This window comes from Scyliorhinus torazame, chromosome 24, assembly GCF_047496885.1.
Source record: "Scyliorhinus torazame isolate Kashiwa2021f chromosome 24, sScyTor2.1, whole genome shotgun sequence".
Taxonomy (NCBI): Eukaryota; Metazoa; Chordata; class Chondrichthyes; order Carcharhiniformes; family Scyliorhinidae; genus Scyliorhinus; species Scyliorhinus torazame.
Genome location: NC_092730.1, coordinates 12,918,397 through 12,944,149, shown reverse-complemented (window position 1 = coordinate 12,944,149; position 25,753 = coordinate 12,918,397). Strand labels below are relative to the sequence as shown.

Here is a 25,753-nt window from a genome sequence, read left to right as displayed (position 1 = left end):
AGGGCCACCATGAGGAAGAAGGCCACTGCGCATGCGCTGGTTAGCGCCGGCTCAACTGCGCATGCACGGACCCCGCGGCGCCGGGTTCAGGACGGGATCGGCAGCTGGGGCGGCAGAGGCCACTCCAGGCCGTCCTAGCCCCCTGTGGGCCGCAGACTGGGGTCCCGGAACGGGCGCCGACGCTGGAATAAAACACTCCTGTTTTTACTCCAGCTTTTTGAACTCCACTTAGCCGCCCATTGGGAGAATCCCGCCCGACATTTCATGAGACAGTTCCACATGTGTAGGCAAATGTGCAGAGCATATTTCAAAGGTCTTTGATTTCTGCCCAGTGTATGGCAAGGGGAAACTACTAAAATTGGAGACCGAGGGCAGAATTTTTTTATTAACTTGTGAAAATATCACTGATATGACAGAAGTGACAAATCAGTGTACCAGACGCAACAAGAATCACTGCAACTTGTTTGTAGAAACACCTCCAGGAAGTGTTTTGTGGATGCAACTATTTTTATTTGTGATGTTGAATACTGAGAAAATATTGAACTTATTGGGAAGAAAGTGGCCCGCAAGAAAGGCGCTCAACTCAGGTGATGCATAGGCACCACTGGAAGGGATCAAAGCAAAGTGGGAGGAAGAGTTGGGAGAAGATATGGAGGAGGGGTTCTGGTGTGAGGTGCTCCGGAGAGTGAACGCCTCCACCTCGTGCGCGAGGTTGGGGCTGATACAGCTGAAGGTGGTTATACAGAGCACACCTCACAAGGGCGAGGATGAACCGATTCTTTTAAGGGGTAGAAGATGCGGTGGGGGAGGCCCCGCAAATCACATTCATATGTTTGGTCCTGAAAGTTGGAGGATTACTGGAAGGAGGTGTTTAGGGTAATCGCTAAAGTGGTGCACGTGAAACTGGACCCGGGTCCCCGGGAGGCCATATTCGGGGTGTCGGACCAGCCGGGGTTGGAAACAGGTGCGGAGGCAGATGTAGTAGCCTTCACCTCGTTGATCGCCCGAAGGCGGATCCTGATGGGATGGAGAGCAACCTCTCCACCCTGTGCCCTGGTGTGGCGGGGGGGGGGGGGGGGGACATGCTGGAATTCTTGACTCTTGAGAAGGTTAATTTTGAACTGAGGGGAAGGATGGAGGGGTTCTACAATTCATGGGCATTATTCATTATGCACTTTCAAAAACTGGGTAACATCGAACATTTGGGGGTCTGGGAGGATTGGGGAGAGGAGGACTCTGTGTGTTAATGGTGAGTATGGGCAGGGCAGCACGGTGGCGCCGAGGTCCCAGGTTTGTTCCCGGCTCTGGGTCACTGTGCGCAGTTTGCACATTCTCCCCGTGTTTGCGTGGGTTTCACCCCCCACAACCCAAAGGTAGGTGGATTGGCCAAGCTAAATTACCCCTTAATTGGAAAAAAATGAATTGGGTACTCAATTTTATAAAATGGTGAGTATGGGCGATTCCTGATTCCTTTTTGTCATTTGTTTATATTAACATGCGGGCTAATGTTTGGGGTTTGGTGGGAGGATGGGATCGTTGTTATTGATATGGGGACTGACATGACATCCGTTACTGATTATTGTTTATTGATGGTGGGTGTAAATTTGGGAGAAAATGTGTAAAAGGAGGAGAATAAAAATAAACTCAGGTGATACAGAAGAGGCAGCAATCTCTAGAAAATATGGGTATCTAAAGCTTTACGCTGACCTTACCAAGGAACCAGCTCACCTACCGACTTGAGCAGAATCTTTATTTGCTTCCACATCCTTAACTGCTCTGGGCTATCTGGTCTGGGTAATAGTTTCCCAGTATAAGCATTGCACCGTTGCCCCTGTTGAGTATTATGAATGATTGATTATTTTCGTTCTCTTCCATTTCCAGGTGTCTTCTTCCGAAAGGTAAGAGCGCAGAAAGCAAAGGAATCAATTTCATGCCACAGCTAGCTGCGTCTGCCCGGTGTGTCAGATGTGAGTACGGGTTTCTTGAAGGGGAAAATTCATACTTACATTTTCAGAAGAATGAGTGAATGAATGGGCATCAATGTGATTTAGGTTTATTATGGGCCAGGGTTTTCAGAACCCCAAAGTATATCATGGAGTTCACCTGACCCACAACTTTTAATAGATTGTGGTATGGGGAGCACACGGCCCACTCTACAGGTGTGGGACAGCAGAAATGGAAAAGTATTTTTTAAAGCAAAACAATGTTTATTCTATGAACTCAAGTTAACCTTTTCAAAACATCCAGTGAACATCTTAGCAACCATTAATTCAAATACAACCCCCAAAGAATACAACACTAAGTAATCCTTTAAGCTTTCCTTTTAACATCCATAAGACTTAAAACACCTTTTACCATAAGCACATTAGGTTTACATTCACGACTGTTATTAGTTTTAAATCACCAGGATCGATTTACAGTCTTTAGATTACAGAGAGAGATTCATACACCTTCTGGCTGTGACTGCAGCTCTGAGAACGAAACTAAAACACACCCTGCAGCAAACAGCCTAAAACGAAAGTAAAAAGCCGACAGACAGCCCAGCTCCACCCACTCTCTGACATCACTGCAGTAATAAACACCCATTTCTTAAAGGTACTCTCACTACAGATATTTATATACACACCCATTTATAAACACCCATTTCTTAAAGGTACTCTCACTACAGATATTTATATACACACCCATTTATAAACACCCATTTCTTAAAGGTACTCTCACATGACGAGATTCAACCCCCACTACAAGAGCTGGTCAGAGGCTGGGAATCCTGCAGCGAGTAACTCACCTCCATAACCTGTCCACCAACTGCAAGGCACAAGTCAGGAGTGTGAGGGAATACTCTCCACTTGCCTGGATGAGCGCAGCTGCAACAACACAGAAGAAGCTCGACGCCATCCAGGCACAAAGCAACTCACTTGATTGGCGCCCCATTCTTCAATATCCACTCAATCCATCAGCGACGTACAGTGGCAGCAGTGCGTACCATCTACAAGATGCACTGCAGCTATTCACCAAGGCTCCTTGCACAGCACCTTCCAAACCCACCACCTCGGCCACCAAGAAGGGCAAGGGCAGCAGATACACGGGACCCCCACCACCTGCAAGCTGCCCTCCCAAGCCACTCACCGCCCTGACTTGGAAACATATCAGCTGTTCCTTCACTGTCGCTGGGTCAAATTCCTCTCTAACAGCACAGTGGGTGTACTTACGCCACATGGACTGCAGCGGCTCAAGAAGGTGGATCACCACCACCTTCTTGATGCACGATCAATGACCACTAAAGCGAGGTTGTAGTCCAACTGAAGGCTTTAATAAGCTAGATGTTTCCCCCAGCAGCTCAGGTACAGAATGAGGGCTGCTGGGGCGGCACGGGTTCTTATGCCCCGCCTATCAGGGCGGAGCTATCATACACTCTAACCAATAGCAAGCATACAGTTTCCACCAATGGTGCTTTAGCCTATCAGGTACCGTAATACCTATAATACCACATTCACCCCCTGTCAAAAAAAGAGTCCGGCGGGGGTGGTGACCAGAAACTACAAAACATAACAACATGGTATAATTAGTTATGGAGGTACCGTAATACCTCCGTACAGTGTTTAGTACAAGTTTGGTAGCTATGTACATTTGATGGTTTATGTTTACAGATTACAGTTAAAATGAAGCAATCAGTCGATTGGGGGCCCTGGTCGTCCTCTGTGATCGTCGGAGCTTCGGTGGTGACTCCGGTGGAGGCTCGGGCGTCTGTGACTCCGGGAGCGTGGCTTCGATCTCCATGGCAGCTTCGTCACCCCTAGACGGAGCTGGTGGGGAAAATGGCTGACCTGGGGAGGGAGCGCCTGCGGGGGGCGTCGGTGGGTGGGGGGGCCTAAACGGGGGCGGCGGAAGGACCGATCCTCCTGTAAGGTGCTGCGGTGGAGGAGAGGGTGGGACTGGTGGCTGGAATGTGCATGGGGTTCCGGTGGGCACCAGGTCCCGTAGGGAGACCGTATCTTGTTGGGGTTCGCCACGTAGGCGTACTGGGGGTTAGCATGGAGCAGATGTACCCTCTCGACCAACGGGTCCGACTTGTGCGCCCGCATGTGTTTTCGGAGCAGGATGGGTCCGGGTGCTGCCAGCCAGGTCGAGAGCGAGGTCCCAGAGGAGGACTTCCTAGGGAAGACAAGGAGACGTTTGTGAGGTGTCTGATTGGTGGTCGTACAAAGCAGTGACCGGATGGAGTGGAGGGCATCCGGGAGGACTTCTTGCCAGCGGGAGACTGGGAGGTTCCTGGACCATAGGGCTAGTAGGACGGTCTTCCAGACCGTTCCCTTCTCCCTCTCTACCTGTCCGTTACCCCGGGGGTTGTAACTGGTCGCCCTTCTCGAGGCAATGCCCTTGCTGAGCAGGAACTGACGCAGTTCGTCACTCATAAAGGAGGACCACCTATCACTGTGGATGTAAGCGGGGAACCCGAACAGTGCAAAGATGCTATGGAGGGCCTTGATGACGGTGGTTGCGGTCATGTCAGGGGTGGGGATGGCGAATGGGAACCGGGAGTACTCGTCAATCACGTTCAGGAAGTACGTGTTGCGGTCGGTGGAGGGGAGGGGGCCTTTGAAGTCCATGCTGAGGCGTTCAAAAGGACGGGAAGCTTTTATCAGGTGCGCTTTCTCTGGGCGGTAGAATGCAGTTTGCACTCCGCGCAAATTTGGCAGACCATGGTGGCTGTCCTGAACTCCTCAATGGAGTAGGGCAGGTTGCGGGTCTTGACAAAATGGAAAAAGGGAGGTCCTCGTGGAGGGCTCGGAGACGGTCCACTTGTGCAGTGGCACATGTGCCGCGGGACAGGGCGTCAGGAGGCTCGTTTAGCTTCCCGGGACAATACAAGATCTCGTAGTTGTAGGTGGAGAGTTTGATCCTCCACCGCAAGATCTTTTCGTTTTTTATCTTGCCCCGCTGTGCATTATCAAACATGAAGGCCACTGACTGTTGGTCGGTGAGGAGAGTGAATCTCCTGCCGGCCAGGTAGTGCCTCCAATGTCGCACAGCTTCTACTATGGCCTGGGCCTCGTTTTCGACTGAGGAGTGGCGGATTTCAGAAGCATGGAGGGTGCGGGAGAAGAAGGCCACGGGTCTGCCCGCTTGGTTGAGGGTAGCCGCCAGAGCTATGTCGGACGCATCGCTCTCGACCTGGAAGGGAAGGGATTCATCGATTGCGCGCATCGTGGCCTTTGCAATGTCAGCTTTGATGCGGCTGAAGGCCTGGCGGGCCTCTATCGACGGGAAAAACTGTGGATTGGATCAGGGGACGGGCCTTGTCTGCGTAGTTGGGGACCCACTGAGCGTAGTAACTGAAAAACCTTAGGCAGCGTTTCAGGGCCTTGGAGCAGTGAGGGAGGAGGAACTCCATAAGGGGGCGCATGCGTTCAGGGTCGGGGCCTATAACTCCATTTCGCACTACGTAGCCGAGGATGGCTAGACGGTCGGTGCTAAACGCGCATTTATCCTTGTTGTATGTAAGGTTAAGGATTTTAGCGGTCTGGAGAAATTTTCGGAGGTTGGTGTCATGGTCCTGCTGGTCATGGCCGCAGATGGTGACATGATCGAGATACGGGAATGTTGCCCGTAAACCGTACCGGTCAACCATTCGGTCCATCTCGAGCTGGAAGACCGAGACCCCGTTGGTGACACCGAAGGGAACCCTTAAGAAGTGATAGAGCCGCCCATCTGCCTCGAAGGCAGTGTATTTGCGGTCACTAGTGCGGATGGGGAGCTGGTGGTAGGCGGACTTGAGATCCACAGTGGAGAAGACCTTATAATGCCCGATCCTGTTTACCAGGTCGGATATGCGGGGGAGAGGGTACGCGTCCAGCTGCGTAAACCTGTTGATGGTCTGACTGTAGTCAATGACCATCCTATGCTTCTCCCTGGTCTTTACCACCACTACTTGAGCTCTCCAGGGACTGTTACTGGCTTCAATGATCCCTTCCCTCAGTAGCCTTTGGACCTCTGACCTAATAAAGATCCGGTCCTGGGCACTGTAGCGTCTGCTCCTGGTGGCGACGGGTTTGCAATCTGGGGTGAGATTCGCAAACAGGGAAGGCGGGTTGACCTTAAGGGTCGTAAGGCCGCAGACAGTAAGCGGGGGTATAGGGCCGCCAAATTGGAAAGTCAGACTTTGAAGGTTACACTGGAAGTCTAAACCCAGGAGTGTAGCCGCGCAGAGGTGGGGAAGGACGTAGAGACGGACATTTTTGAACTCCCTTCCCTGGACTGTGAGGTTTGCTGCACTTTATCGCCACTGAGTGTGAACCGGAGACCAGGGAGATTTTTTGATTAACGGGGTGGATGAGGAGAGAACAGCGCCTTACCGTATCGTGGTGTATAAAGCTCTCCGTGCTCCCAGAGTCGATTCGGCAGGACGTCTCGTGCCCGTTGATGAATACGGTTGTCGTAGCGGTTGAGAGTGTTCAAGGCCGAGACTGATCCAGAGTCACCGAGGCCAATCGCAGCAGTTGAGGGTTCTGTTCGGGCAGTGTGTGGTCAGCCGAGCTGGGGTCCTGGGGGTTCATCAAAGATGGCGTCTCCCATTGGTCGCACATGGCTGGGGGTGCACAAAATGGCGCCGCCCATCCCTCCAACGTGGCGTCCGCTGAATAAGATGGTGGCACCCGAGGTCCGTTCGTGGCCCTGGGATATGGAGGTGGCAGCGACCGCTGGCCGCACGGGGCCCGTGAAGTCTGTGGTTGCGGTCCGCACGGGCCGCTGGAGACCGCGGCCACCACTCGGGCCTGGTATACCCCAACGAAATGGCCCTTTTTGCCGCATCCCTTGCAGGTGGATGTGCGGACCGGGCAGCGCTGGCGGGGGTGCTTGGCCTGCCCGCAAAAGTATCAGCGGGGCCCCTCGGGGTTGCCAGGCCGCTTTGCAGCGCAGGCCTATGGGGGAAGTCTCAGGGTCGGCCACGGAGGGGTTCCACGCTGCTCAGGGGGCTGCCGCGCGGTCGGAAACGTAAGTGCGGGCGTTCCTGGAGGCCACGCCCAGGGAGCCTGCAAGCTCAGGGTGTCCTTTTCTAATAGACGCTGGCGGATTTGTGACGATAGCATACCTGCCACGAAAGCGTCCCGGACTAAGAGTTCCGTGTGTTCGCTCGCCGAAACTTGCGGGCAGCCGCAGCTTCTGTCCAACACCAGGAGTGCACGGTAGAATTCCTCCAGCGATTCCCCAGGGGTTTGTCGCCTTGTTGCAAGCAGGTGCCAGGCGTAGACCTGGTTTACCGGACGTATATAGTGTCTTTTTAGCAGCTCTATTGCTGCATCAAAGTCTTCCGCTTCCTCGATGAGGGTGTAAATCTCCGGGCTCAACCTTGAGTGCAGGACGTGCAGTTTCTGCTCTCCCATGGGTGTATTTTCGGCCGTCTCGAGATACCCTTTAAAGCACGCCAGCCAGTGCTTAAAGATTGCCGCTGAGTTCGCCGCGTGGGGGCTAAGTTGCAGACACTCCGGCTTGATTCGGAGCACCATCCTTTCTTCTTAAAAAACTAGCTTATTAAATTGATGCACGATCAATGACCACTAAAGCGAGGTTGTAGTCCAACTGAAGGCTTTAATAAGCTAGATATTTCCCCCAGCAGCTCCGGTACAGAATGAGGGCTGCTGGGGTGGCACGGGTTCTTATACCCCGCCTATCAGGGTGGAGCTATCATACACTCTAACCAATAGCAAGCATACAGTTTCAACCAATGGTGCTTTAGCCTATCAGGTACCGTAATACCTATAATACCACACTTCTCAAATGCATTTTTGGATGGGCAATCAATGCTGACCTCGCCAGAGATGCCACATCCTGTGAAAGAATTTTTTTTAAATCCCTTGATTTTCTGAATTCATTTCATGAGGCAACTTTCTTGGGACATAATAGTTAGAGCTGAAGGTATTAAGCAAGGGGAATTGCCGCAACTGCGCCACGACGCCGGCGCACGATTCTCCGAGGTGCGCTGGCCTGGTGCCGGTTCTCTGGCCCGGATGGGCCGAGCGGCCGCGCGGATACGACAGAGTCACATCGGCGCCGTTCACCCCTGGTCGCTGCCGGCGGGAACTCTGTCGGGGGAGTGGCCTGTGGGGGGGGGGGGCCTCCGATGGGGTCTGGCCCGTGATTGGGTCCCACCGATTGGCGCGGCCGGCCCCTGAACACCGACGCCATGTTGAGTCGGGGCCGGCGCGCTAAAGAAGTCCCCCATGCATGCGCAGGTTGGCGCGGCGCCCATTAGGTGCCGGAAAAGGAGGCTGGAGCGGCGCGAACCGCTCCAGCGCCGTGCTGGTCCTCTATGGGGGCTAGAATCGTTCATACCCGGGCCCGGTTCGCGCCGTCATGAAACGCGACGGCATTCACGACGGCGCGAACACTTGGGCTCCATTTGGGAGAATCGCCCCCATAGTTTTGGTCACCTTATTTAAGGAAGGATGCAAATGCGTTGGAAGCATTTCAGGGAAGGTTTGCTAAACTAACACCTGGATTGGGCAGGTTGCCTTATGAGGAAAGGTTGGATGTTCTTTCCTTGTATCCGCTGGAGTCTAGAAAAGTAGCAGGCGACTTTTTTGAAACATATAAGATCCTGGGAGGTCTTGACAGGATAGATGTGGCGAGGATGGGGTAAATCGTGGCAGGTGGGACAGGCACTTTGATGGAACGTTTAAAGGTCCATTGACCTCGGATGGGAATTTCCGGACTCGGGTTGGGCGTGACCGGAAAATCCCGCCCGACCTTGTGGGAGAATCTAGTACTAGAGGCCACTATTTGAAAGTAAGGGATCATCCATTTAATAATAATCTTTATTGTCACAAGTAGGCTTACATTAACAGTACAATGAAGTTACTGTGAAAATCCCCTCGTCGCCACATTTCGGCGCCTGTTCGGGTACACAGAGGGAGAATTCAGAATATCCAATTCACGTAACCTGCACGTCTTTGGACTGTGGGTGGAAACCGGAGCACCCGGAGGAAATCCACGCAGACACGGGGAGAACGTGCAGACTCCGCGCAGACAGTGACCCAGCCGGGATTGAACCTGGGACATTGGCGCTGTGATGCAACAGTGCTAATCGCTGTGCTAGACAGAGATGGGGAGAATTCTTTTCTCTCAGACAGTCGGGAGTCTTTCGATTTCCTAAAAAGACGCTGGGAGCAGTGTCTTTGAATTTTTTTTTAACATGGGTGATGTAATTTAATTGCGCACACTGTTGTGGCTGCTAGGAGGAGAGGTGAGGGCAAGAGGGAAAAAAAATGGATGAAAAATCACCATCTATTCGTGAGAATATAAGAAGTTACATACAAAGGTGTTCCAAAAACAGGCCATTATCTATAAAGAATTACAAACGAGGTTCTCATGGCTGATAGCCGTATTGAATGGCACTGTCGAATGGATTGCACTGGAATAAAATCCAGCAGGTTTGAAAATAAATCTACATGCAACAAATCCGTGCAGCAAGGATAGCGAGGTTTAAAGTGTTCGTGAAATATCATTATCTTTCACATTGTACAGTAACAGGCGTGTTTATGAGTCTTTAATATTTTTAAATATTAAATCGATGGAAGTCGATTATTCTTTTTGTCGACTGCGTATGTATTGTGTATGTTCGCTTGGCCGCAGAAAAATACTTTTCACTGAACTTCGGTACATGTCACAATAAATCAATCAATCAATAGATCAATGGTAAGCAAGGGAGTGAAAGGTTATTGGGGACAGGCAGGGATATGGAATTGAGGGCGGCACGTGGCGCAGTGGTTAGCACTGGGACTACGGCACTGAGGACCCGGGTTCGAATCCCGGCCCTGGGTCACTGTCCGTGTGGAGTGTGCACGTTCTCCCCCGTGTCTGCGTGGGTCTCACCCCCACAACCCAAAGATGTGCAGGTTAGGTGGATTGGCCACGCTAAATTGCCCCTTAATTGGAAAAAAAAATAATTGGGTACCCTAAATTTATTTTACAAAAGGAATATGGAATTGAGGTTACAATCAGGACGACCACGATCTTATTGAATGGCGGATCAGGCTCGAAGGGCCGAATGGCCTACTCCTGCTCCTAATTCATATGATTGCAGACCATATTTTGTGCTGCAGATTTGTCCAATCAGACCTGATGGTCTTTTCCTCGATGTAGTAGCCTTTCCTGATATCTCTTCCCTCCTCCCTCAAAATAATATTAATAATCCAGTAACTGTGTCACCTTGCATCCTTTGGGAGAATGTTGCCTCTGGGAGGTTGACCTCAAGCCCCCTATCATGGTTCAGACATAACTGGGGCCGACACTCCAATGTAAGTACGAAGGCAGATTTTGTGCGCCTCAGTTACTCATTAAAGATCCTTTGCTGCTGATTGCGGAAACTATTCTCCCCTACCCTGTTCTAGACACCTCCTGCAGCAGTCAGGCATGACCTCCCCTTCGCAAATCCATCCCGGTGAAACAGTTGTATCAAGTCGGCCACAAGTCGGCTGCTGTTTTTCGAATGAAAGATGATACAGAATAGTTGTAAGACTTCCAAGTGCATGCCAGAGGCAAGGAATCTCTGCTGCCACCTCTCAGAAGATCATGAGAACGTTGCCTGTGATTCTTTTCTCCAGTGTCTGACACATGTGACTCCTTGCCGCTGGCACGTAGTCAGTATTTAGGTCAGCATCTTTGCAATCGGCACAGCAGTTTACAAGGGCCAAATTAAGTCCGCCTGAGTAAGTCATCGTCACTTACAACTGTCTTCCGCAAATGTCGATGTGCATCATTAGCTGTATCCAGGAGAATTCACCAGGGTCAGCACCGGGTCAGTAGGGCAGCCAAGAAAACCTGTTTTTAAAAATTGGTTCAGGGGATGTGGGCATCGTTGGCTGGGCCAGCATTTATCGCTCATATCTAATTGCCCCTTGACCTGAGTGCTCGGCCATTTTGTAGGTGCATTTAAGAGTCAACCACATTGCTGTGGGTCTGGAATCACATGTAGGCCAGACCGGGTAAGGACGGCAGATTTCCTTCACTGAAGGACATCAGTGAAACCAATGTTTTTTTACGATATTAGACAATGGTCATCATTGGACATTTAATTCCAAGGGCGGGATTCTCTAACGCCAGCCCCGCTTTCCGGCGTGGCGCGCCCCAACCGGCAGCGGGATCCTCCATTGCCGCAGCCGGCCAATGGGGTTTCCCCATTGCGGCCGCCCCCACGCCGCCGGGAAACCCATGGGCGTGAGTGAGCTGCCGGTGAAGCGGAGGATCCCGCAGCAGATTTTTATCGAATTCAAGTTTTACCCACCACCTTGGTGGGACTCGAACCCGGGTCCCCAGAGCATTACCCTGGGTCTCTGGATTACCAGTCCAGTGACAATACCACTGTGCCGACTCCTCCCTCCTCAGTGCACCTGCCTCCCCAGCTGGGAAAGAGAATCTGGTGAAGGGACAGAAAATATAAAATTATGGGTTCAATCTATCGGCCTCGCTGCGTCCGAAACCTCGCCAGGCATCATGATCTGGATCCCGCCCATTGGGGTCAGGACACAGATGTGCATATTCACGGGAGCAGTCAATATCACTGGAATATGCCTATTCCGGTAGATCTATCAGTCTCACCTCGGAAACCCCTAATAGGCCCTGATTAGCACTGCTTTCCACAAACATGGACCAGGTGTACTGGCACTTGGTGAGAGGGTCTCCCAGACAATCAGAGGCCCCTGGGTGGTCGGGCTCTGGGCGGGGTAGTACATTGTGAGTTGGGCATGGAGACAAAACCCACCTTGTTCTGTTTTAAAAAAATGTTTCTGTTGTGTAAGTAGTTTCACTGTAAGCTTTGGGATATGTTTATTGTTATTTTTTGTTACTATCTGTATTTCTATTTTTGTTATGTAAAAACGCTCATTGGAAAAACTTTAATGATGCACAATCAATTACTCTCGAGACAAGGTGAGTCATAACTAATAGACTTTAATCAGCTAGAACTGTACCCAACAGCTTCGATACAGAAAGTGAAGTTTCCTGGGACGGCATTGGTTCTTATACCCCGCCTCTCAGGACGGAGCTATGTACGTTAGCCAATGGTAGACTCCTAGGTCTAGCCAATGGTCATCCACCTCTCAGGTACTGCAATATCTGGTATTACCACATTCACCCCCTGTTAAAAAGAACCCAGCGGGGTGATGGCCAGCGTTACTGTCGCCTTTTGCATGGTAGGACCAGGTATGGAGGTACCGTGATGTCGAGGGTAACAGAAAAAGTGTTTATGATGCAGCAATCAGAGGATCGGGTGGCCTGGTCGTCCTTCTGGAGCGTCTGGGCTTCGGCGATGATCCTGGTGGGGGCCCCAGTGGTTGCGGCTCCAGGAACGTGGTGTCTTCCTCCCAGGCAGCTTCATCACCCCTAGGCGGCACTGTTGGGGTCAAAAATGGGCAGGGGGGAGGGGCGCCTGTAGGGGGCGTCGGTGCCTGTTTGGCGCTGGGTAGGGGTGGCGGCAGTACTGACCCTCCGGTCAGGTGCTGCGGGGAGGGTGGGGGTGGGGGCAATGGTGCGGGTGCGCGTGGGGCTCCGGCGGGCGCCAGGTCCCGAAGGGGGACCGTGTCTTGGCGGCCGTCGGGGAACGCTACGTAGGCGTACTGGGGGTTGGCATGCAGCAGGTGGACCCTCTCGACCAACGGGTCCGACTTGTGCGCCCGCAGGTGCTTCCACAGCAGGACAGGTCCGGGTGTCGCTAGCCAGGTTGGCAGCGAGGTCCCGGAGGAGGACTTCCTGGGGAAAACAAGGAGACGTTCGTGAGGTTTGTGGTAGTACAGAGCAGCGACCGGATGGAGTGAAGGGCAACTGGGAGGACTTCTTGCCATCAGAAGACTGGGAAATTCCTGGACCGTGGGGCCAGCAGGACGGTCTTCCAGACCGTTCCATTCTCCCTTTCAACCTGCCCATTTCCCCGGGGGTTGTAACTGGTCGCTCTGCTGGAGGCGATGCCTTTGCTGAGCAGGAATTGACACAGTTCGTCGCTCATAAAGGAGGACCCCCTATCACTGTGAATGTATGCGGGGAATCCGAACAGTGTAAAAATACCCTGGAGGGCCTTGATGACGGTGGTTGTGGTCATGTCCGGGCAGGGGATGGCGAATGGGAATCGGGAGTACTCGTCAATCACGTTCAGGAAGTACGTGTTGCGGTCGGTGGAGGGGAAGGGGCCTTTGAAATCCATGCTGAGGCGTTCAAAGGGACGGGAAGCCTTTATCAGATGCGCTCTCTCTGGCCGGTAGAAGTGCAATTTGCACTCCGCGCAGATTTGGCAGTCCCTAGAGACTGTCCTGACCTCCTCGATGGAGTAGGGCAGGTTGCGGGTCTTGATTAAATGAAAGAAACAAGTGACCCCCGGGTGGCAGAGGTCCTCGTGGAGGACTCAGAGGCGGTCCACTTGTGCGGTGGCACAAGTGCCACGGGACAGGGCATCAGGAGGCTCGTTCAGCTTCCCGGGACGGTACAAGATCTCGTAATTGTAGGTGGAGAGTTCTATCATCCACCGCAAGATCTTGTCATTCTTAAACTTGCCCCGCTGAGCATTATCGAACATGAAGGCCACCGACCGTTGGTCCGTGAGGAGAGTGAATCTCCTGCTGGCCAGGTAATGCCTCCAGTGTCGCACAGCTACTATGGCCTGGGCCTCCTTTTCGACCGAGGAGTTCGAATTTCGGAAGCATGGAGAGTGCGGGAGAAGAAAGCCACGGGCCTGCCCGCCTGGTTGAGGGTGGCCGCCAGATCTACGTCGGACGCATCGCTCTCGACCTGGAAGGGGAGGGACTCGTCGATGGTGCGCATCGTGGCTTTTGCGATGTCTGCTTTGATGCGGCAGAAGGCCTGGCGGGCCTCCGTCGACAGGGTCGAGCCTTGTCAGCGTAATTAGGGACCCATTGTGCATAATAGCTGAAGAAGCCGAGGCAGCGCTTTAGGGCCTTGGGGCAGTGAGGGAGGGGGAACTCCATGAGTGGGCGCATGCGTTCAGGGTCGGGGCCTATGACTCCACTTCGCACTACGTAGCCTAGAATGGCTAGACGGTCAGTGCTAAATACGCATTTATCCTTATTGTAGGTCAGATTAAGGATATTTGCGGTCTGGACAAATTTTCGGAGGTTGGTGTCGTGGTCCTGCTGGTCATGGCCGCAGATGATGACGTTATCAAGATACGGGAACGTTGCGCGTAAGACGTACCGGTCAACCATTCGGTCCATCTCACGTTGGAAGACCGAGACCCCGTTCATGACACCGAAGGGAACCCTTAAAAAGTGATAGAGCCACCCATCTGCTTCGAAGGCAGTGTACTGGCGGTCACCATTACGGAGGGGTAGCTGGTGGTAGGCAGACTTGAGATCCACCGTGGAGAAAACCTTGTATTGCGCAATCCTGTTTACCAGGTCAGCTATACGGGGGAGGGGATACGCGTCCAGTTGCGTACATCTGTTGATGGTCTGGCTATAGTCGATGACCATCCTATGTTTCTCCCCGGTCTTTACCACCACTACTTGAGCCCTCCAGGGGCTGTTGCTTGCTTCGGTGACCCCTTCCTTCAGCAGCCTTTGGACCTCGGACCTGATGAAGGTCTGGTCCTGGGCGCTGTACCGTCTGCTCCTGGTGGCGACAGGTTTGCAATCCGGGGTGAGGTTCGCAAACAGGGAAGGCGGGTCAACCTTAAGGGTCGCGAGGGCGCAGACAGTAAGGGGGGGGTATAGGGCCGCCAAATTTAAAGGTCAGGCTTTGCAGGTGGCACTGGAAATCCAGCCCGAGAGGGTGGCTGCGCAGAGGTGCGGCAGAACGTACAGGCGGAAATTGCGGAATTCCCTGCCTTGGACAGTGAGGTTCGCTAGGCAGAACCCCTTTATCTCCACTGTGTGTGACCCGGAGGCCAGGGAGATCTGTTGGTTTACGGGATGGGTGACAAGAGAACAGTGCCTTACCGTGTCGGGGTGGACAAAGCTTTCCGTGCTCCCGGAGTCGATCAGGCACGACGTCCGGGGCTGACTCTGGTCCAGGGTAACGGAGGCCAGCTGGAGTAAGGAGGAGTTCTGGTCGGGCAGCGAGTAGTCGACTGTGCTGGGGGCCTGAGACCCCATCCAAATTGGCGTCCGCCACAGGTCGCACATGGAGTCCGGGGATGTTGAAGATGGCGGCGGCGAGGGACAAAATGGCGGCGCCCACCCATCCAGCGTGGTGTCCGGGGGGCAAAGTGGCCGTGGGTCACACGCGGCCTGGGGATAGGAAGGCGGCGGTGGGCCTTGGACGGCTGGGGCCTGGAAGAAAGGCTGCTGATAGTCGCTGGAGACCGCGGCCACGGCGCGGGCCTGGCAGACCGCAACATAGTGGACTTTCTTGCCGCACCCTTTGCAGGTGGCCGCGCGGGCCGGGAAGCGCGCGCGGATGATTCGCCTGCCCGCAGAAGAAGCAGCGTTGGCCGGCGGTGATAGCGGGCCATCTCGCCGCGCAGGCCTGCGGGGTTAGCGGGAAAGTCTGGGGGGCTGCCACGACGGGGTGCCACGCAGCCCAGGGGGGCGCCGTGCGTCCGGGAGCAAAAGCCAGTGCGTTTTTATACGCAATGTCCATGGACCCTGCCAGGGCCCGTGCCTCAGAAAGGCCCAGTGTGTCCATTTCAAGGAGCCTTCGGCGGATGTCGGGGGAAGTCATACCTGCCACGAAAGCATCACGAATTAAAAGTTCCGTGTGCTCGTTTCCCGTAACTGGTGGGCAGCCACAGTTTCTGCCCAGCACTAGTAGGGTCCAATAGAAGTCTTCCAGTGTTTCTTCAGGGCTTTGCCTTCTAGTTGCCAGCAGGTGATGACATAGACCCTCGAGCGTAGAAGGTGCATTTTCTGCCTTTCCGTGGGGTGTCGGCGGCCGTGTCGAGGTAGCCCTTAAAACACGCCAGCCAATGCTTGAAAATAGCAGCAGAGTTGTCTGCGTGGGGGCTGAGCTGAAGGCACTCCGGCTTGATGCGGAGATCCATCCTTTCAGAAGTAATAGCTGATTAAATTGATGCACAATCAATTACTTTCAAGACAAGGTTAGTCATAACTAATAGGCTTTAATCAGCTAGAACTGTACCCAGCAGCTTTGATACAGAAAGTGAAGGCTGCTGGGATGGCATTGGTCCTTATACCCCGCCTCTCAGGGAGGAGCTATGTACGTTAGCCAATGGTAGACTCCTAGGTCTAGCCAATGGTCATCCACCTCTCAGGTACTACAATACCTGGTATTACCACATTTAATAAAACATTTATCATTCCCGATAAATTGTGCCCTGTACATTGGCACAGTGGTTAGCACTGCTGCCTTACGGCGCCAAGGACCCGGGTTCAATCCTGGCCCTGGGACACTGTCCGTGTGAAGTTTGCACATTCTCCCCGTGTCTGCGTGGGTCTCACCCCCACAACCCAAAAGATGTGCAGGGTAGGTGGATTGGCCACGCTAAATTGCCCCTTAATTGGAAAAAAAAATAATTGGGTACTCTAAATTTATTATTTTTCTCAGGCCGACTTAATTTGGCCTTGAATTTACAGCCATTTTAATCACTAAACTTTCTTTTCAATATAGCTTTCAGGCTATCGTGTTTCCCAATCTTAGCAAGCAAACGGTTTTACCAGCACAATGGAAGTTGCGCTCTTCAGCAGGGAATGGTTTTTGCCTTGTTAGGAACTCGGTATTCCTTATGAGGCTTGTCTCAGCTGCCCTTGATAATTGTGATTGACAGGCCTCTTGTCCTGGGGTGCGATTAATCTCACACAACGCCAATTGAACAGTAAATTGACACCGCCTCGCTTGGAAACAAAGTCTGGTTGTTTCACCATTTTGTCTGAACCATGTTAGAGAAACTTACCCTTCTAGAGAGCAAAGAATTGGTGTCTGATTTGCTTTGTTTGCTGAGGTCACCGGGCAGTCTTGGAAGGAAGATCGGTTTCCTATAAATTAGGAGCTAAGGAATATGGTTAATGAACACTTATCACCTACTGTGATTTTATACTGCATGCCAGTGGTACGGTTGCTAATCCAGCCACGAACAATCATGTCAGTATTGGCTCCTTTCAGGCAGATGATCTCTTCCTGTATTAAAGGGCATCTTTTTGCACCCCTAGCCACTATTTAGGTTAATAAGAGAGCACAGTGGCTAGCACTGTTGCTTCACAGCGCCAGAGTCCCAGGTTCGATTCCCGACTTGGGTCACTGCCTGTGCGGAGTCTGCATGTTGTCCCCATGCCTGCGTGGGTTTCCTCCGGGTGCTCCGGTTTCCTCCCACATTCCAAAGGCCTACAGGTTAGGTGGATTGGCCATGCTAAATTGCCCCTTAGTGTCCAGAGATGTGCAGGTTAGATGGGGTTACGGAGATAGGGCAGGGGAGTGAGTCTAGATTGGGTGCTCCATCAGAGGGTCAGTGCGGACTCAATGGGCCAAATTGCCTCCTTCTGCACTGTTGGAATTCTATGGAATTAATTCTGACCACCTGTTCTAAGCAGGTGTTTATGCTCCCTGTGAGCCATCTCTCAATTTACTCAATCTCACCCAATCATCATGTCCTTCCTCCTTCGTGTGTTAATCCACTTTTCCCTTCAATGCATCCGTACTCAAACATTCCACCTGGTAGTGAGCTGCACCACTTCCGTTAGATAGAACTTCGGTTATGGCAGGACCCGGGAATCCAGGAGGAGAAAGAGGCAGACGTTCTGGCCTTTGCTTCCCTGGTAGCCCGGAGGCGTATATTGCTGGCATGGAGGGACTCAAAGCCCCCGAAATCGGAGACCTGGCTTTCAGACATGGCAGGCTTCCTCTGCCTGGAGAAAATTAAGTTCGCCTTGAGAGGGTCTCTGCTGGGGTTCGCCCGGAGGTGGCAACCATTCGTCGACTTCCTCGCAGAGAACTAATTGTCAGCAGAAAAGGGGGGGGGTTGTTAGGTTAGCGTAGGTTAGGGGGATAGGTAATGGCAAGACCTGCGGGAGAGGGTGGTGGAATTTTCACTATGTATATATTTCTCGTTATTTATATTGTTGATTTTGTTGCTGTTAAAATGCCAAAGAAAATACCTCAATAAAACGTTTATTTAAAAAAAAAGAACTTGGGTTATGACAAAGGTTGGCCGGGAAAGGACACACAAAGGGCAACGATGGGCAACAAATCCTTCTTTTCTCTCTCACGTGCTAATCCCCTTTTCCCTCCTGCCATTTGCCCGACCATTTGGTAATGAGCTCCACCACTCTGAGCAAAGAGGTTCCTCCTGAAGCTTGTTACTGGATTTATTCCTTGGCCGTCCTTGGATTCCATCATTCTGGACTAATTACGCAGGACTTGGGCGACAACAAAGGTTCGTCAGGAAAGGGCACTCAAAGGGGCAGCAATGGGGAACAAAGGAGATGCTGAAGCATGAGCAAAAAGCAGCAGGAATATCGATGATTTCTTTTAACACATCGATGATCCTGTGGCTTGCCCAATGAAAATCAGATTTCCCTCGGAGTGCATCCATGATGCCGTGGCCATAGGGAGGGGTTTATTCAGCTTCTGATTTTCTATGTGTGTCATATGCTCCATATTTGGGCATCAAACGGTGATGCCCAAATATGGAGTATACGACTGACACAGCAAACCTTAATCCTAATATGCACAGCATCATCAAAACTCAGATTTGCTCTGGACTTATGAAAATGTATCATTTGTAAATATTTACCTTATTTTTAATTGACAGCACTGTTAGTAAACGGATATTTAGCTCCCCTTTCACAAATGCTTCTGAATCTGCCACTATCATGACTCACACTCTTGTTCAAAAGATTTGTGGAGTGTCATTGTTATAACCCCCAGCAGACCAACGGGGATGAACGGGTTAATCCTCCCCCCCCCCGTGAGTCTCATGGAGTACGAGCTGCCCCGCTGTGGACCGGCGACCCATCAGCGGGATATTGGACTTGGCACATGAAAGCCAGCCCAGGTAGGAGCTGGCGGCTTGTGCGGTGCCGGCTGGGACTTGAATCGTGCTGGTGCATAGTTTACTTCGAGACAACGAACCTTTCTGCTTAACTCTTAGCGGACTCCTCTGTGACCGCTAAAGTCACATTGCATCTTTCAGAAATGTCTTAAGGTGCTGCAGATCCGGTGACCAAGGTTCTAGTCTCCAGTGAGGTGTGCATTTGGGATGATACAGAAAGGAACGGTGGACAGAGCTCAGTTGTGCTGTATTACTCAGCGACACAAATCGCACCTATTCCCACTGGTCAAATGAACAGCTGAAGGGGCTCCTTCCAGAATTATGTTAATAGGCATCATTAGGCGGTCGGTGAAGCTGAAACCAAGATACAGAGCTTTACTTTATGATAATCTTTATTGTCACAAGTAGGCTGACATTAACACTACAATGACTTTACTGTGAAAATCCCCTCGTCGCCACACTCCGCCGGGTACACGGAGGGAGAATTCAGAATGTCCAATTCACCTAATAAGCACATCTTTCGGGACTTGTGGGAGGAAACCGGAGCACCCAGAGGAAACCCGCGCAGACATGGGGTGAACGTGCAGACTCCGCACAGACAGTGGGGAATCAAACCCAGGACCCTGGCGCTGTGAAGCAACAGTGCTAACCACTTATCTTTTTTCAGTATCAGGGAGATGGATGCCTGCGATAGTGTATGGGGGAGTTCCCCCCTCTCCCTAGCCTCATTGTTTGCCTTCACCAGTAATGGCCCCAGGTCTCCCCCTCATCTGCCGATCAACCATATCCTTTTTTGAGCCAGCCCGCGTCTCCCCCCTCCCCCTCCATACACACCCCCAGCTCGTCTTCCCAGTCCTTTGCACCAACCAATGGAGCAGTCAGTCATTTACAGCACTTAATGGGTTCCCAACACCTGACACCATTCAGGAGATCCAAACTACACCCTCTAGACGTCAGCATTCCGCTGGATGCCAAGCCTGAACTCTGAACCAAAGTTTGGTTCCCCCAAGGCGGGAGGGAATTTGGCCTGATCAAAGGCAATAACCTAAAAAGGCTCACTCGTTGCAAAAATACAGGCGGTGCACTGAAAACAATTCAATCTAAGTCCTATGCTGCAGTACACGGGTGATCTCGACTAAGTTGGTAGTTATAAGTTGGTCGATAGCACAGTGGTTAGCACTGTTGCTTCCCAGCTCCAGGGTCCCAGGTTCGATTCCCGGCTTGGATCACTGTCTGTGCGGAGTCTGTACCTTCTCTCCGTGTCTGCGTGGGTTTCCTCCGGGGGCTCCGGTTTCCTCCCACAAGTCCCGAAAGACGTGCTGTTAGGTAATTTGGACATTCTGAATTCTCCCTCCGTGTACCCGAACAGGCGCCGGAGTGTGGCGGCAAGAGGATTTTCACAATAGCTTCATTGCGGCGTTAATGTAAGCCTTCTTGTGACAATAAAGATTATTATTATTAATATAAGTGAGGGTGCAACATACAGGAGTATGACATAGCTGCTGAACCACCTTCGCCCATTGGGAGGGCTGCGGATTGGGTTTTCATTGAGAAGGCCTCCTGAATTTCCCTTCCCCCATCTTCAGTTTTCCCTCAACACTGTTTCATACCCTCCAGAGAAGTCAAAATTATCCAATCTCCTCTCTTCTGCTGGTAGTCAATCCAACACCAATAGGGCACTGTTTGGGCACCATTCAGCTTGAAGTGCTATTACATTTCATCCCACTGAGTGAGATCAATCTGCTTTGCTACTCTTTGTCCTTGATTGACAGCGCACAACCGATGTACTCTCTGGTGTTCCTCCCAGGTAGCTGGCTGCAGTTTGTCACAGACTCCTGGGTGAAGCAGCTGCCTGTCTCTTGAGTGGAGGCTTGAAGTGGTCCTCCTGCAGATTGCACTATTTTGGGAGCTACAGAATATTCTGTCTCTGCTTCACGCTCGTGCAGAGATTGGAGGGGCTGGCAGGAATGCCTGAGTGTGCTGTCATTCAGAGTGACAGTAGCTGCTGTTGGGTGCAATCACATTGTATTCACTGATCCATGTGACACAAATGCAAAGGAGGAGATTCCATCCAATTCATGTTCCTCGATGTTCTTTTCCAGCGAGCCTTCAGTCTGTTCAAGTCCAAGCTGATCATGCCGTTTTCTATTCAAACTTGTTCCTTCCCAGAATATCAACATCGTGGACCTTCTTACCTCTATCTCAGTCTCCCTTATTGTTTAGTGCCAGCTAACCACTAAGTTCTTGATTCCTAAGAGGCACCTGACACGTCGAGGGACTTCGCCGGCAAGGTGCAGAGTCGTAGCCGAGGCATCGGAGGGAGCGCTCAAACGTCCAAACAGTCGATCCACCCAACTTTTCAAGCACCACCGGCCTCAGGCGTGGTAGAGCCCGCAGACCGCACATTGGACTTTAATCAGTCGTCTCAGAAGCCACCGAACCGGAGTGAAAGCCAGTCATCCTTAATCCCAAGGGGACTGCCGAAGAAAAATTCCTGATTTACCTCATCTTCCCTGTTTACACATCACCATCGTTCTGCACGTGGGACTTCCCCGAGGTATCTTGATAAAAGAAGCATTGTTTCTAATACCCATGTTGAGAGCCCCATTTCCCTCCTTAATGCTTGCGGAGGTGTATCTTCTGCACTCAATTGTTTGCAGCATTCCTGGTGGTGCCCAGCAGTTCGAAATAATCACACACTTTGACGTAAAAGCTGGAGCTTTGTCGAATGCATCACACCGCGGTCTACCGCTGCTCCTGTTTCTTATGCCCTTATAATCAAGGGATACGGCGAGAGGGCAGGAAAATGGTGTTGAAGCAGAAGATGAGCCATGATCTGATGAATGGCAGAGCAGGCTCGAAGGGCTGAATGGCCTACTATTTCTTATGTTCTTAAGTGCTGCAGACTGACACATTGCTAGTTTGATGCAGAGACAAGGGTGATAGTGATGTGGCATTTATGCACACACACGATAGCATAAAGTTCGTAAATCATACTGGAATCTTCTTAACAGCTGGTCCGAAGGACAGAAATTATCATCTGCATGTTTAAAATCTGACATCTGTGTCTGATAAATGGGCTATTACCACAGAATAATATGTCTCCCCCAGGGCATTGCCTCTTTTTCTTGGAGGAGGAATGTCTTCAGATCCTCCGATGAGCGTTAGCACTGTGGGTCCGCATGGACGGCAGCGGTTCAAGAAAGCGGCTCGCCTTCTCATCGGGCAATTAGGGATGTGCGATAAACACTGCGCCTCGCCAGGGAAGCCCACATCCCCTTGAATGAATAAAAGAAAGAGCTTGGGTTAGACGGGGGATGGTGATCGGGGAACTATTTCCTCGTTTTGTGCAGTCCAGTCGCCTCGTGGTTATCTGACAAGGAACTGGGACCTGGCCAATCGAGTTGACATCCTGAGCGTTGACCTTCCAAACAGTCAGAACTGAAGGCTCCCCTTTCAATTTCATCCAAACCACAGTCGGTATCTGAATCTGTTCCAACCCTATGTCAGCAAAACTGAGACGGAGTGCGGGTTGTATTTTAGCGCAAGCTCACAGTAAACAACAGTGGGAATGGCTCAGAAACTAGCATCCACGTTGCTCGCATTGACCTGTTTCCGTTCGTGACTATTTCTGAAGCCCCTTGAAGTATGGCCAAGCAGAAACCCTGCGCACTGTCCAGGCCTGTGGAAGTCTCAACTCATGGATCTGCATCACTCTTTTAAAAAATATATATATATTATTAAAGTTTTCAAACACAATGTTTTCCCCTTACAAATCAACAAAAATGGTAACGTGATAACTGATATATAACATTGTTTAAATAATATAATAAACTAACCAAATAACACAAACCTCCCCCCCCCCCCGGGCTGCTGCTGCTGGCTATCTATCTTCCCCCTAACGTTCCGCTAGATAGTCGAGGAACGGTTGCCACCGCCTGGTGAACCCTTGAGCCGATCCTCTCAGCGCAAACTTCATCCGCTCCAGTTTTATGAACCCCGCCATATCGTTTATCCAAGCCTCCACGCCGGGGGGTTTCGCTTCCTTCCACATGAGTAAAATCCTACGCCGGGCTACTAGGGACGCAAAGGCCACAATATCGGCCTCTTTCGCCTCCTGCACTCCCGGCTCATCCGCTACCCCAAATATAGCTAAGCCCCAGCTTGGCTTGACCCGGACCTTCACCACCTTCGAGATCACTCCCGTCACTCCCCTCCAATACCCCTCCAGTGCCGGGCACGACCAAAACATATGTGTGTGGTTCGCCGGGCTTCCCCCGCACCTCCCGCACTTGTCCTCCGCTCCGAAGAACCTGCTCAACCTCGCTCCCGTTATGTGTGCTCTATGCAGCACCTTAAATTGGATCAGGCTAAGCCTGGCACACGAGGAAGAGGAATTTACCCTACTTAGGGCATCAGCCCACAAACCCTCCTCAATCTCCTCCCCGAGCTCTTCTTCCCATTTTCCCTTCAGTTCGTCCACCAGTTCCTCCCCCTCTTCTCTCATCTCCCGGTATATCTTGGATACTTTGCCCTCCCCGACCCACACCCCCGAAAGCACCCTGTCCTGGATCCCTTGTGTCGGGAGCAGCGGAAATTCCCTCACCAGTTGTCTCGTGAACGCTCTCACCTGCATATACCTAAAGATATATTTCCCAGGGGCAGCTCATACTTTTCCTCTAGCGCTCCCAGGCTCACAAACGTCCCATCTATAAATAAGTCTCCCACTCTCCTGATTCCTGCCCAGTGCCAGCTCTGGAATCCTCCGTCCAGCCTCCCTGGGGCAAACCTATGGTTGTTCCTGATCGGGGACCACACCGAGGCTCCCAGCACACCCCTCTGTCACCTCCATTGCCCCCAGATACTTAATGTTGCCGCCACCACTGGGTTCGTGGTAAACTTATTCGGGGAGAGCGGTAATGGCGCCGTCACCAGCGCTTTTAAGCTTGTTCCTTTGCAGGACATCATCTCCAACCTTTTCCACGCCGCTCCCTCTCCCTCTTATCCATTTACGGATCATCGCCACGTTGGCGGCCCAATAGTAGTCGCCCAAATTCGGCAACGCCAGTCCCCCTCTGTCTCTGCTACGTTGTAGGAACCCCCTCCTTACACTCGGGGCCTTCCCTGCCCACACGAAGCTCATGATTCTCCTATCTATTTTTTTTAAAAAGGCCTCAGTGATCAGTTTCGGGAGACATTGGAACACAAATAGGAACCTCGGGAGGACCATCATCTTAATCGCCTGCACTCTGCCCGCCAGTGACAACGGCTGCATGTCCCACCTTTTGAAATCCTCTTCCATTTGTTCCACCAGCCGAGTCAGATTGAATCTGTGTAAGGTTCCCCAGCTCCTGGCTATCTGAATCCCCAGGTATCAAAAGTTTCTTTCCACTCTCTTTAGCTGCAGGCCATCTATCCCTCTACTCTGGTCCCCAGGGTGTATCACGAAAAGCTCACTCTTTCCCATGTTAAGCCTATATCCCGAGAAATCTCCAAACTCCCTCAATATCTGCATGACCTCTGTCATCCCCCCCACTGGATCCGTCACATACAGCAGTAGGTCATCTGCGTAGAGTGACACTCGGTGTTCCTCTCCCCCTCAAACCACCCCTCTCCATTTCTTGGAGTCTCTCAGCGCTATGGCCAGTGGTTCAATTGCCAGCGCGAATAGTAATGGGGACAGCGGGCATCCCTGTCTTGTTCCCCTGTGTAGTCGAAAATACTCCGACCTTTGCCGACCTGTGACCACACTTGCCGTTGGGGCCCCATAGAGGAGTTTAACCCAGCTGACAAACCCCTCCCTGAACCCGAACCTCCTCAGCACCTCCCATAGGTACTCCCACTCTACCCTATCAAATGCCTTCTCTGCATCCATTGCCGCCACTATCTCTGCCTCCCCCTCTGCTGGGGGCATCATTATCACCCCCAATAGCCGTCGCACAGTGACATTCAATTGTCTCCCCTTTACGAACCCCGTCTGGTCTTCGTGCACCACCCCCGGAACACAATCCTCTATCCTCGTTGCCAGCAACTTGGCGTCCACATTTAGGAGTGAGATAGGTCTATAGGACCCGCATTGCAGCGGGTCTTTATCTCGCTTCAAGATTAGTGATATCGTCGGCTCCGACATTGTCGGGGGTAGGGTCCCCCCTTCTGGCCTCGTTAAAGGTTCTTACCAGCAGCGGGGCCAACAAGTCCACATATTTTCTATAGAATTCCACCGGGAACCCATCTGGTCCCGGGGTCTTCCCTGCCTGCATGTTCCCCAGCCCTTTGGTCACCTCGTCCACCCCAATTGGCGCCCCCAGGCCCTCCACCTCCTGCTCCTCCACCTTCAGGAACCTTAGTTGTTCCAGAAACTGCTGCGTCCCCTCTTTTCCCTCCGGGGGTTGGGACCTATATAACCTCTCGTAAAAGGTCTTAAACACCTCGTTTATCTTCCCTGCTCTCCGCACTGTGGCTCCCGTTTCATCCCTAACTCCCCCTATCTCCCTCGCCGCTGTCCTCTTTCAAAGCTGGTGGGCCAACAGGCGACTCGCCTTTTCCCCATATTCATATCTCATCCCCTGTGCCTTCCTCCACTGTGCCTCTGCCCTCCCTGTGGTCAGCAGGTCGAACTCCGTCTGGAGTCGTCGCCTCTCCCTGTATAGTCCTTCATCCGGGGCCTCCGCATATTTTTTATCTACCCTCAGAATCTCCCCCAGTAATCTTTCCCTTTCTTTGGCCTCTGTTTTCCCCTTGTGAGCCCTGATGGAGATCAACTCTCCCCTGACCACCGCCTTCAGTGCTTCCCATACTACTCTC

At 52.0% G+C, this 25,753-nt stretch overlaps 1 protein-coding gene across 1 annotated transcript in view; it reads left to right on the top strand.

Annotated features, from left to right (window-relative positions):
* Window positions 1–25,753, top strand: part of LOC140400093 (acylphosphatase-2-like) — a 55,379-nt gene that overhangs the window by 13,145 nt on the left and 16,481 nt on the right. Inside the window, exon 2 of the mRNA XM_072489567.1 lies at window positions 1,882–1,898. Coding sequence (XP_072345668.1) covers window positions 1,882–1,898 — 17 coding nt within the window. The remainder of the gene's footprint in view (window positions 1–1,881; window positions 1,899–25,753) is intronic.